At 48.8% G+C, this 13,377-nt stretch overlaps 1 protein-coding gene across 6 annotated transcripts in view; it reads left to right on the plus strand.

Annotated features, from left to right (window-relative positions):
- The window catches only part of SLC4A5 (solute carrier family 4 member 5), a 105,648-nt gene that overhangs the window by 61,851 nt on the left and 30,420 nt on the right, over positions 1-13,377 (plus strand). For all 6 annotated transcript variants that reach the window (XM_078444618.2, XM_078444617.2, XM_078444620.2 and 3 more), the window contains 9 exons: positions 238-398; positions 1,131-1,286; positions 2,569-2,664; positions 5,212-5,267; positions 8,491-8,648; positions 9,107-9,194; positions 10,137-10,291; positions 10,657-10,842; positions 12,515-12,689. In XM_078444618.2, the coding sequence (XP_078300744.1) occupies positions 238-398; positions 1,131-1,286; positions 2,569-2,664; positions 5,212-5,267; positions 8,491-8,648; positions 9,107-9,194; positions 10,137-10,291; positions 10,657-10,842; positions 12,515-12,689 (1,231 nt within the window). The remainder of the gene's footprint in view (positions 1-237; positions 399-1,130; positions 1,287-2,568; positions 2,665-5,211; positions 5,268-8,490; positions 8,649-9,106; positions 9,195-10,136; positions 10,292-10,656; positions 10,843-12,514; positions 12,690-13,377) is intronic.

Consider the following 13,377-nt stretch of genomic DNA (forward strand, 5'->3'; position numbering starts at 1 on the left):
TCATGCCCATTTATGGTCATTCTCTGGATGTCACTGTGCCCTGAGCATGCCATCATCAGAGGAAGTGGGGATGGAGTGAGGGAATTCCCAAGATCCTCTGCCTGTCAGTCTAGCACCAGTGTCCCAACAACATGCAGCAGATGAGTTGCGGGCCAACATCCCTCGCCCTGAGGGGAACTAACAGGTGCTCCTCCAGAGGGTGCTGGCCACACTAAGCCCCATCCTAACCCCTTTCAGGTGGATAAAGTTTGAAGAAAAGGTAGAGGAAGGAGGCGAGCGCTGGAGCAAGCCCCATGTGTCCACACTGTCGCTGCACAGCCTCTTCGAGCTCCGGACCTGCTTGCAGACGGGGACGGTGCTGCTGGATTTGGACAGTGGCTCCTTACCACAGATCATAGGTGAGGCAGGGACCACTGGGGCCTCTGAAAGCCATGGCCGCCTTATGCCCACTCTGGGTCTGTGTGGCACCCACTTCATCCTGCAGAAACCAGGCTTTGGGTCTGACGCTCCCAAAACAGTCTCAGTCCCATGTAGAGCTCCAATGGGGAAAAGACCATCCTATGAATGCCATCCAGCAATGGAGCAAAAAGGAGATGGGCTTTCTAGTGTTCTCAGAGACACCTATTGCCATGGCAACCTGTTGCTTGTTAGAGTAAATGGATCATCATTCATCTTTAGGAAATTAGCTCTTATTTAGTGGAGTGGTGAAGGAGGGGGTGGCTCACCTTATTATCCCTAAAACGTCTTATGAATTTTGTTCAGAAATTTGCCACCAGTATTTTGCCTGAAATACTTTTCTAAAAGGAATTCATGTTAGGACTAAAACCATTGAACACAGTAGTTTTGTGCTTCTCAGGGTATTTCGTTTACTTTTCACAATAGCACTGATAGAGCATAGAATTTTATATACACATACATACACACAGACACACACACATGTACAGACATGCACATACCCAAAGGTTGTGACTTGCCCATGTTTCTGCAGTTTGTGGCAAGCCAGGACTATTTCCACATCTCCTGCTTCCTTTAGTCACTTTTAATCCCACTAATAACAAATGAAACCGAAGACTCCCATACCCCTGGTCATTCTGTCCCACATGGACGAGGCATGTCTGTTCCCCACTTAGATGATGTCATCAAGAAGCAAATTGAGGACGGCCTCCTGCGACCAGAGCTTCGGGAGAGGGTCAGCTATGTCCTCCTGAGGAAACACCGTCACCAAACCAAAAAGCCCATCCATCGCTCTTTGGTTGACATTGGAAAGTCCGTCTCTTCCACCACCAGTGAGTTGGGCCATATGCTGGTGGGCATTGGGCATGTGGGGGCCTGTGTCAGGTCCCAGCCTCCAGGTGAGCTTTCTTCGGTGGCTGCAGGGTCTTAGCAACTTGGAGGCTCCCTGGACTTCATGATCCTGGAAAAATTCTGAGGTTCTGGGGATCCCTCAGCCTCCTTCTCCAGCAGGCCTGCAGAGACTCCAGCCATATCCCAAAATTATCCCCACCACCAGAGCAGAACCATTCCTAGGAAGAGAGTTGGTTCTCAGCCTGTGCTGCACAATGCAATCACGTGGGGCTATGAAACATGTCCCAATGCATAGACCCCACCCTGGGAGTTGGATTCAGTTGGTCTGAGGTATGGCCTGGAAACAGGAAGTTTAGAAAGCTCCCCAGGAGATTCTCATGTGTGGTCAGGCTTGCAAAATGCTGGTGAAGATGGCATGTTTATGGAAAGAGTTGAAAAGTTTCCCATTGAACCCCCAAGAAGAGCCAAAAGCCTTGTCAGAAAATTAAGCACATCAAGGTGGTAGAAGGTTCTGGGTTCATCTCAAGTGTGCCAGGGCTTGTAAATCTGGCAGCTGTGTTACTCTGATTAGCAGAGCCTGGGTCATTAGGGAGAATGGATTGTTCCACACACATAGCTCAAACCTGCAACCCTCCACTGTTGATATTGCAGAGTCAAAGTGTCCAGATAGCAGCCTTGCTGAACATACTAGATAAATGCAGTAATCAGAAAAAAGTTCAGAAGGTTGCTAAATGAAGAACCTTGAGCAATTTCTTTAGATGAATTGTTTTAAAATGGAAAGTGTTTAGCATATACTAGCAGGTACATAGCACTTACCATGTTCCAAGCACTGTTCTGAGTGTCCACATGTGTTAACTCACTTAATCTTCACAATAATCCTGTGGCTAGGTACTGGTCTTGTTATCCTCATCCTCATTTTACAGATGAGGAGCCTGAGGCACCAAGAGGTTAAGTTATTTGCCTAAGGTCACACAGCAAGTAAATGGTGGAGTCAGGGATGAACCCAGGCAGTCTACAACACCTGCTGCCTATTTAACAATTGTGTGTCTCACTCTCAAGAGTACAAATATTTTCTGTAATCTTGTTCAGACTATTAACTTCAAAAACAGAACACAAAACAACCAAAATACACTTTCTTCCTGAAAGGGGAAGAGATGCATCTCACAGCCCAGCTTTGTTTAGGTGGAATGACCATGCTAACTGCAGGGGCTGTGCTGTAGATCAAGTCTGCTGAAGCCAAATCCCTTCTGTTCCTCCTCCCAGATCGCAGCCCAGCCCGGAGCCCAGTGGCTGGTCCAAGCCTACACCACTCCACCGAGGACCTGAGGATGCGGCAAAGTGCCAATTACGGAAGGCTGTGTGAGTGTGTTCTTGGCTGCTGCAAGACAGCTTTGTTCTATGTCGGCTTCCATAGACTTTCAGAGTTGGAGGAGATAAAGGTCAGGACCTGTCTAGAATTTTCAGGACAGGCATCAGGAGAAATCTAACCTTCACCTCAAACCTAAGGCTGTCCTCAGGACCTAACTCACTACCCTACGTTTCTATGTAACTACTCTGAATAATGCAACTCTAAATCAAGTGCTGGCATAATCAATAACAATCCTATGTGCTAGGCATTTTTTATCTTAGTCTCTACCTTTGTCTTCACCAAACTGATCATTAGCCGCATTTTTGGTAAGAAGTCTTCCTTGAAACTGAATTAGATACAAGCTAAGAACTTTCCCCCGGGACAGTCAGAGAACACTGCCATCCCTGGGTGAGAGTCTTGTGCACCACAAAGGTGGGATGCTGGCAATCACAGCCCCCTGAGGAAATGGGTGAGGGGGCTTGTAAAGTACAAAGTCATAGACAGGGCTTTTCAGGCAATTCATGGGGGTGTGTGGGGGGGTGGTAACTGACAGGTAAGCTGTGAAGCAAAGAAAAGAGAGAAGTTGCAAAATGGAAAGAAAAATGAGTGAGAGGAGTATGTTCCTTTAAATACTTTTACTAAAATGCCAAGGTATGTACAGGTTATGCCACCTGTACCCTGACCCGGTTCAAGGAATGATTTGGAGGGCAGTGTGGGCCCTGCCCAAGGCCTCAGGTAGTCTTTTCTGTTTGTTGTTGGTGACCCCAGAACACACTTAGTCTTCCTGGCATTGGTTATTCCATGTAGGGATGCCAGGAGGCAGCAAATGGCTTTGGGGCAAGCCTTCCTCCCAGTTGTTCATTGTGTCTGAGGTCACCCTTGTGCCCAATACTGCAGTGGAGACCCAGATAAAACATTCTGTGTGCACACCACCCCATGCCAAGGGTGGGCCCTGGAAGGCTCAGAGAGGAGACACGTCTGAATCTTGGGGAATAAATAGGGATTTTCTAGAAGCATGCAGTGGGGTGGGGGCATAGAAGGAGGAGGCTGCTCCAAACAAAGGAAACTAACAGCAGAAGGAAGGCACTGTGAAGTGAGCGTTCACTTTACCAGGAGGGCAGGGCCTGAGGGCAAGAGGGTCAAAGCGAAGAGAGTGTACACACACATGCTGCAGAAGGAGCCTGTCTTTATGGTGAAGGTAATGGGGTCCCCTGAGAAATTTTCAGCAGAGGCACACCATGATCAGATTCTTATTTGAGAAAGAATAAACTAGAGGGGGACAAGATCGAAAGTGAGAGACTGTCAGAGCAAGACTGGAGAGGACAGGGCCAAAGTGGGATGCAAGGACCAGGAGAAACAGGAAATGAGGAGGTGAGGCCAGCACCTAGGTGGGGTGGATAGGAGGGAGGGGCATTGAACAGACTAAGATGTGGAGGGGGAGTCATTTGATGGAAGCCAGTGAGTTCCATTACCTGGTATGTGGAGTTTAAGGTCCCAGGTGGGGCTGCACAACAGAGTCTGGGGATCAGGGGAGAGGTATGGAGTGGAGACCCAATCTGGGCATCCTCAGCCCAGTGTAGACATTAAGTGATGGGGGTGGAGGGGGTGGATGTAACTGACCAAAGATGGAGGGGGTGAAGACTCTGCAAGGGATGAAGCAAAGCAAGGCCCTGAGCCCAGCAGGAGAGGATCCTGAATGCATGTAAGAGGAAGGGAGCCAAGGGAGGAAAGAGTTCTAGAAGTTAGGGCTGCCACAGGCCACAGAAAGCCAAGAAATAACAGATCTGAGAATGCCCGCTGGATTTGGCTGCTGCTGGGAAATGAGAGCTGACTTTCTCCTGCCTCAGCTAGGGAAGGAACAATTGGCCAGTTCAAATAATTTGTCACCACTGTTCTCCCCACGTTCCTTCCTTCTGCCAGAAAATACCTGACCATTTGAAAAAAAAAATCTCTAACGTTTATTCATTTTTGAGAGACAGAGTATAAGCAGGGTAGGGGCAGAGAGAGAGGGAGATACAGAATCTGAAGCAGGCTCCAGGCTCTGAGCTGTCAGTGCAGAGCCCAACATGGGGCCGTGAGATCATGATCTGAGTTGAAGTCAGACACTCAACCGAGTGAGCCACCCAGGCGCCCCAACACCTGGCCATTTTTAAACACTCATATGGGTCATGGAGGACAGAGGTGAAACTGGTCTTCTTTCTCCAACAAGCCCAAACTCAGTGACACTGGCACCTCACCTGATCATGTGTCTGTGTCCCTCACCTCCTCCAGGGCCTGGCGCAGAGCAGACATCTCGGTCTCTGCCCAAGAAGGTGGGGTGGAGGAATAGAAAGCAGAGTGTAGCAGACTGAGGGGTGAGAATGGAAAGGAGAACCTGCAGTAGAAGGGAAGAAAGGGAAGGAAAAGGAGCAGAGGCTAGCTCCAAGGGGCCGAGCGATGAGGGGACAGGGGGTCTTGCTTTGGTTATGAAGCCGGGAGAAGCATGTGGAGGGACCAAGGGAAAAGGACCCGCAGGAGCCTGACTTCCCCTGATGGACCTTCTTTTCCTTCTCTCCTAGGTCACGCCCAGAGCAGGAGCATGAATGATATTTCTCGCACCCCAAACACAGACCAGGTAGTAAAGGCCTGGTCCTTGGCCACCGTGAAGGCCCAGGGTGGGAAGGTGCCTTTGGTTTCAGGGACAGGGAGCCCCTACGGGCAGAACTCCACTCCCATGAAGGAATAGGAGTCCCCAGGGAGGACCCAGGTGGGGGCTCTGGGCTGCCTTTGTGACTGCCCAGCCCATCAGTCAGGTACTCACTAAGCCCTACATGCTGGCTCTGTGCCAGGTGCTCAGGGAGTGGGGGACAGAGAAGTATGATCAGATGAGGTGCCAGCTGTCCCTGAACTTGGGATTTGTTGGACAGAAGAAGACCAGGACACAGTCTCACCTTCTCCACGACCCCCAAGCATGGAGGTCGTGGATTTAAGGATGGAGTGGGGACTTGGGTTGGCAGAGAAAAGCAGTGGGGCCTGACTGTGGAGACAACACTGCCAGTGGATCGACTGGACTGCCCACTAGTGTGTCTTCTCCTAGGCCAGGGCAGGACATCAGTTCTTGTCTCCCACCAGCCTGGCTGAAACCTCCATGAGGAGATCAGAATCCTACAAACAGGTTGAGTCCAAGTTCTAAGGCCCACAACCAAGGTACCCTGTGACTTTGCCCCTGGGGAACTCTAGTGGCGGCCACCTTCAACTGCAACCCTCATACATCTTGATGGTCCCCTTGCCTGTGCCTCCAGAAATAGGAAGAAAGGTGATGGAGGAAACCTGAAATTTGATGAGAATCCCTCAGGAGCGTGGGTGACCTCCAGGCCTTCAAGGCACCCCCAAGTTTGGTGGAAAGCAAAACAAAAAGAGTCCCTCATGTCAGAGTCCCAAAGTCCCTTTGGTGGCTAAAATAATAACAATAACGGCATCAACCAACATTTCAGGTCCACATGCTGCATGCACTACATTGCACAGAGCTTTTTGTTTGCATCACAAAGGTATGCTTATCATCTCCATTCTACTGATGAGGACACTGAGGGCTTAAAGCAGTAAAATAATGTGCCCAAGTTCATGTAGCTGAAAGGTAACACAACTATGATTTAACCCAGGCAATCTGATTCTAGAGTCCTTAGTTTGGGGGTGACTTGGGAAGGAATATTCTGGAATATTATTTAGAGAGGAAACCCACTTTACTATAGTCACGCACACAGACGGTAAAGCCACCATAAGAAAACATTGCCTAGTAAAAGACTTTCAGAGACTATTTAAATAAATATCTAAGTGGTAATAAGAATGCTAGCTATCCCTTTCCCCAGGCAAAGCTGTATCAATCTAGGGATTGGAGCCCGGCATCCAGCTCCCCCGACTGATTGAGTGATGCTGCTTCTCAGTATTTGCAGCAGCATTGCTTGTTGTGGTGTCAATGGCTCGCAGGCCAGTGGGTGCCCTTTAGGTCCATCTTTCTTTAAAACTCCACACCTGCCCTAGACAGGTCAACAGGTTTCTAGTGAGCAGAGCGTGGATTCACTGTGTGCAGAGACTCAGCAGAGGTGGACCAGAGTTCCCATGGAGTTCAGGAAGTGGGGTCGGCAGGGCCCCGGTTAGACAAACCCATGTCCAGATTGTCGCCAAGCCACGAGGGCCAGAATGCCAGTGTGGCTCATTTCTGGGACACCACCATGGCGACCTCCTTACCAAACATGTCACAATCTGCAAGGGCCCCTTCTCCTCTCCTGGGTTATGGATGTGCTGGTTGGATAACGCCAAAGCATTGTTGTTTTCAAGGTCCAGGGCATTCCTGCCACCCCTCCCCTCCTCCTGTCCTGTCAGGGGGACAACACCTGCTTGGCACACCCAACCCTCCATCTTGAAGAACCTCCTTATGAATCAGCTGACTATGCCTGAAACAAAGGGACTTTTTGAACCTTTGGGACTCTGGCTTTCTCATTTAACATCTGGCCATACTTATTCTCACTGTTAGGGTCCTTGGTGCTATTAGCTGGGTGGCTGTGAAGAGTTTTGTTTGCTTATTTGTTTAGATTTCAAAGATTATAAGGGTGCAGCCATTGCTCACATGCCTTTTCTTCTGCTGGTAGGCTGCCCAGTCTGTATCATGCCCCCCATGAGTGCATCAGAGAGTAGCCCCTGCCTGTGCCCAGGGACATGGAACAGGAAGAGACACAAGGAATCTGTGTCTACACTGTGCTTATGAGAAATAGGAGAGATTCCAGACAAGGAGGGATTGGGGGGCAATGTTGAGGTGTCCACGGGATCTCTCGTTAGCACTTGTCTCCCCCTTCTGGCCCTTTCTTCCTTTGTTGGCCACTTTGGACTTCCACCAGCCCTGCCCCCACAAAAGCCTTCCTCTCCATCCTCTCTGTACAAAATTAACTCTGTCCCTTGTTCATCCCCTTGTACCCAAGGAGAAGCAATCTGAAAAACTAACGTAACCTATGATGTTAAAGACTGAGAAGAGGCTTGTACATGACTGTCCCTGAGGCATTTTCATTATAAAAGAGAACTCAGGAGGAGTCAGTATCTTAACCCTAGGAATGAAGTCATACACGGACAGAGTGGGAATAAGTTTGGGATGAGGGCCTGCCTCCTGTGCTTCTTATATTGGACCCCACTCGCTCTGCCTATTTGACCTTCCTGCCCTGAACAGACACTAGCCCCCAGCATCTCAGTGGTCTTAAGTCGGAAAGTCTCAGAAGCTGAGTTTCCTGGGAGTTCCCCTGGGGGTTACTCAGGGGCACAGAAGTCTCTCACAGATTTGGAGGTGGGGTCCAGGGGCTCCTGTCAACCAGGAAGCTGATGGCAAAGGGAAAACAAAGCATGTCTTCCCTGTCATCAGAATGGGCCTCATCCTTTCCACAGTCACCCAAGGTGAGGGCAGAGAGGGAGGGCTGGGCACCTGGTGTGGAAGAGCCAAGACTCCCATCTGCTTGTGCTGCAGGGGGCTGGGAGATAAGGCCTGATGGCCAGCAAGCCTGGGCTCTCTTCTTTGACCCCTTGACTCACACTTCAGTTGAGCAAAGTTTTCCCCCATCAAGGAATATCTTAGGGTTCAGATCATCGCCTGTTCCTTCCCATCTACTAAGGCTTACTTGGTCCTGGGGTTAACCAATTTTGAGTCTCCTCATCTGAAGAATAGGGAAAGTGTTTGGTTACTTCAGTCTCTTGAGAAGTGCATGGAGAATTTTTTTAAAGTTAGGCCTTCACAGCAATCTGAAGGGGGGTGAGGGATTGAGAGCTGAAACCACTGATGTGAGTATCCATGGGTATCTTGTTTTCCCCTCCCTGACCAGCGGAAAAACAAATTCATGAAGAAGATCCCCAAGGACTCAGAAGCCTCCAATGTACTCGTGGGTGAGGTGGACTTCCTGGACCAGCCATTTATTGCCTTTGTGCGTCTCATCCAGTCAGCCATGCTGGGAGGAGTGACTGAGGTCCCTGTCCCCACCAGGTGAGGGCCACTGAAATCTGCCCCCACACCCGCTTGAAGGAAGCCAGCTGTCCAGGCAGTGGTCCCAAAGTGCTATTGGAGACACCCCTAAAATGTGGAAGGAAAATTAGGGAATTGCTGGGGAAGAAAGTCTTCTGACTAGGGCAGTATTTTAGATTTTATTTTAAATAATCATTAAAAAAAGAAGCCAACAGCTGAGACAGACACCATTGGCTGGGCTTGGACAACAAGACAATGGTGAGGATGCTCAAGTGGGAGCTGGAGGGAGTGAAGAGGTGCCTCTGCAAAGCAAGTGTGGGATTCAAAGGAGGGAAGGGACAAGTGTATGGTCAATTCATGAGTTAAGAATGAATCATGTCCAGGGCCAGAGAATCCTTTTCACCTGCTTCTATTTTTCCTTCTCACTTTCCTCCTCCTCTGCCTCCTCCTCCTCCTCCTCCTCCATCATATTTTTGCAGATTTCTGTTCATATTGCTTGGACCTTCTGGGAGATCAAAATCCTACAATGAAATTGGCCGTGCCATTGCAACCCTCATGGTAGACGATGTAAGTGGGAACAAGAAGCACGTACTCCAGAATGTCATGGCTCCTGCAACAAGCACTGTGCCTTTATTCACTCACTTATCCAAAAGGCACATATGAGCACCTACTGTGTGCCAGGCTTGTGCAAGGCACTGAGGGTTATAAGAATCAGGGAACAGTCCCTGCCCTTTAGGAGCACTAATCAAGTGGGAGAGACAGACCTGTAATTCTAAAATGAACCATATGCTAACTGTCCAGGCAGCCAGGTGAGGCTTCACATAGGAGGGGCCTTTAAGCTAAGGATGAGCAGGAGTTACATAGACCTTGCATAAGCCTAAGAGGCAGGCATTCCAGACAAAGAGAACAAGAGCCAAAGCTTGAAGATGGAGACGCTGGATAAAAGTGGTTTGACTTAGGCTCAGTGTAAGAGCTTCAAGAGCAAGAGGTGAGCTAGAGACTACACAGAGCCTGTAGGCACAGCTTAGTGTTCCCTCTGTGCCTGGGGTGGTGGGGAGCCTAGAGGACTTTAAACACAGGCATGATCTGTAAATCAGAAAGAACACCCTGGAAACAACCTGGAATGATGCAGCCTGACCCTCCAAGGCTGAGGGGCTAGGAAGTTATAATCAGATTTAAAGTATCTGAGCTTCTTGGACTGGACTCTGCATAGGTTTTCTAATGAGCTTGCTGTGTGCAAAACTGACAACAGAAAGGTTGAGTGACTCAACCAAAGTCCTACAGCTAGGGCACAGAGACCTGGCCTTCAGGTCTTCCCCCAAGGCCCTGCTGTTCCCCACTGTATCTAATTTCACCTGAGGGGCTCTGTCCTTACCTCAAAGACAGAGGGTAAGCTGGCAGGAGCAATGGTTCAGAGGAATCTTCTCCAAAACTATATGTGATGTGTTCCCAGGATGTGGATAAGAAGCAGACAGTCAGCAAGACGTCCCCTTACTCTTTCCTCCCCAGCTCTTCAGTGACGTGGCCTATAAAGCCCGAAATCGGGAAGATCTGATAGCAGGGATTGATGAATTTCTGGATGAGGTCATCGTCCTTCCCCCTGGAGAATGGGACCCAAATATCCGAATTGAGCCCCCCAAGAAAGTGCCCTCTGCTGATAAGAGGTATGTATGTGGATGGAGGGGTGGCAGAAGAGGGCAGTGGTACAAAGGGAGCTCCGAGTCTGTCTGTCTCTGGCTTTTCTGGTCAGCATGAATTAGTTTATACTATTTCTTTTTCTGGTGTCGTTTTATTGCTCTAAAAAAAAAAAAAAAAAAAAGCAAGCAATATGCTTCATATGAACATCTATAAAGTGTGGGTGACCCGTGCATGGGTATTGCAAGTTCATTTTCGGCATTTGTCTCTGCATTTTAAGATACTTCACGATTTTTGTGGGCGAGGTCAGAGGTGTTCTCCAAACAGTTCTAGAACAGCTAAGCTTGTCCCAGGATTGGGAGCCCTGCTGTCACCTGCCCCTTGCTCCGTACAGGAAATCCGTGTTCTCCCTGACGGAGCTAGGCCAGATGAACGGCTCTGTGGGCGGAGGCGGAGCGGTTGCTGGAGGCGGCGCGGGAAGCGGCGGCAGTGGCGGCGGGGCCGGCGGAGGGAGCAGCGGGGAGGACGGAGAGATGCCAGCCATGCACGAAATCGGGGAAGAGCTTATCTGGACGGGAAGGTGCCCACCCCAGGCTTGACGGCGACGCCAGCCGTCCTTTAGGCTTCTCCCCTCACCCACCTGCGGGAACCTTCTCCACTTCTGCCTGCAGCGCCCCCTCCCGGCCATGGGGTCTGGCCTCTGCACTCTTCCTCCCCACGCCCTCCAAACCTCTCTGGATCCCGCATAAAGGTTGCAGCAGAAGGGAAGTGGGGCCCAGCACAGGAGTGGAGGAACCCAAACTTTTCTCTAGATACTCTGTGTTCCTGTATGAGTTTTCTAGGGTTGTCATAACAAAGTGGCACATTCTCGGTGGCTTATACAATAGAAATTTTCTCTCACGGTTCTGGAGGTAAAAGTTCCAAATCAAGGTGTGGGCAAGACCAGCTCCCAGACTCTGAGTGGGATCCTCCCTTCCCTCTCCCCAGCTTCTTCTGGTGGCTGCCAACCCTTGGTGTCCTTGGCTTGCAGCCACATAGCTCCATCTCAGCCTGTGTCCTCACGTGGTATTCTCCCTGTGTGTGTCTTCCTATGACACTTTCCTCTCTGTATGAGGACACCGGCCATACTGGATTAGGGCCCACCGCAGTGACTTCATCTTAATTTTATTACATCTGCAAGGACCCTATTTCCAAATAAGGTCACAATGATAGGTATAGAGGTTAGGATTTTAATGTGTCTTTTGGAGGTGACACAATTTAATCCATAACAGTACCATCTGAAATTTTTTCTTTTCTCTTTTTCTTTAAAAAGAGAAAGGATGGAGGGAATCTCCTGGCTTGGGTTTCCTTGCTGGTTCTTGGAATAATTTAGGAAAGGACAAGGACATGGCCCTACAAAGCTATATGTAAATTATGACTTTGAGAATGGAGTCATGTTTTATATATCTTTGGCTCTATGCCAGCCAGTAGTTCCAAATCGGAGGTAACTTTGCCTTCACCCCCATCCTCCCCCAGGGGACATTTGACAATGTCCAGAGACATTTTTGTTTGTCACAGTTAGAGGGGTGATGCTGCTGGCATCTAGGGGATAGAAGCCAGGGATGCTGCTCAACATTCTACATGCATAGGACAGCCCCACAATAAAGGATTACCCAGCCCTACATGTCAATGATACCAAGGCTAAGAAACCCTGCTCCATGCCAAGCATTGCATTAGGGGCTGTGGGGAATAGTATACCCAGTAAACACTATCTCTAAGCCTAAAATTCCCCACTCAGTTGTTCCAGAGAATAAAGAAACTAGTTATAAGATTAAGAACCTACCCTTGGTAAATATGGGATGTCTAACTCTCTCCTAAAGTTGCACGCATCTATGTTTACCAAACACAGGGAGGTGTCCTGCAGATGATCAGGGACATCACTGAGGAGGACGGCCAGGATTTCTGTGGACCCCAGGATTTCCATTCCCCATGGAATGTTAGATCTACTCCAGGACATGTTCCCATCAGGCTTTCCCTCTCCCATCCAGGCCGCCTGTGACCACCTTTCCAGTAGGGATGTTGCTGACCACAAACTTTCAGTCCTGTGAAAATCCTTCCCTGTCTTTAAATGTTCTGGTGGAAAGATCCCTGTCCCCATCCACCTCTAGTCAAGTTCCCTTCCTTGCCCCAGATTCTGCAGGCTCCTGTAAATAGCCCTGACCCTGCACTGGTGTTTGTGGTGAGAAAGCAGCCCCCGGGCCTGTCTTGAGCAGGTTCTTCGGTGGCCTGCGTCTGGATATCAAGAGGAAGCTGCCCTGGTTCCTAAGTGATTTCTACGATGGCTTCCACATTCAGTCCATCTCTGCCATCCTGTTCATCTACCTCGGCTGTATCACCAACGCAATCACCTTTGGTGGGCTTCTGGGGGATGCCACTGACAATTATCAGGTGTGTGCGGACTGTGAACATGAGTGCAAACCTCCATAAAAGCTGTGCCACCAGGTGGCAGTAATGAGCTTCATCCTATTATCCCAAAACCAAGGCTTGGGTTTCATCCACCATGGGATGGGGTTCAGACCATCACTTTTTGTAATCCTTTGCCATTCAAAAAAAATAATAACCAACATTATTAAAAGATCTAAAGTTAAATCATGTTACTAAAGTCCACTGTAAGGATGACATAAATAGATCAAACTTTTTAGTTTATTTTGTTATATTTATTAAGCAGTGTCAGTTGCCCTCTAGTCTTTTTTGTTAATTTTTATCATTGAAGTATAGTTGACTCGCAATGCTATATTAGTTTTCAGGTATACAACATAGTGATTTAACAATTCTATATGTTATGTGATGCTCAGCCTTTTAAGGGGAATTATCTGTTTTGTTATTTCCCCATTGAGGTGTGAATGAACAATCAGCACAATTAAGTTATTAATTATGGACTTCTCTGCACATTTTTTTAAACACTCTTAAATTCTTAGCTGGAATTAAGACATGTTTAGAAAGATGGTAAGCTCTTACCATGACAATAACAGAGGCCTCCCTGGGGAAAACCTCAGTCAACAGAGATACCAGCCCATATCCCAGGCAAGGGGCTTTTCCCATGGGACCTTCAGGGTAGAACCATTGGAAAACTCAG

Source organism: Panthera onca, chromosome A3 (genome assembly GCF_046562875.1).
Source record: "Panthera onca isolate mPanOnc1 chromosome A3, mPanOnc1 haplotype 2, whole genome shotgun sequence".
NCBI classification, from domain to species: domain Eukaryota; kingdom Metazoa; phylum Chordata; class Mammalia; order Carnivora; family Felidae; genus Panthera; species Panthera onca.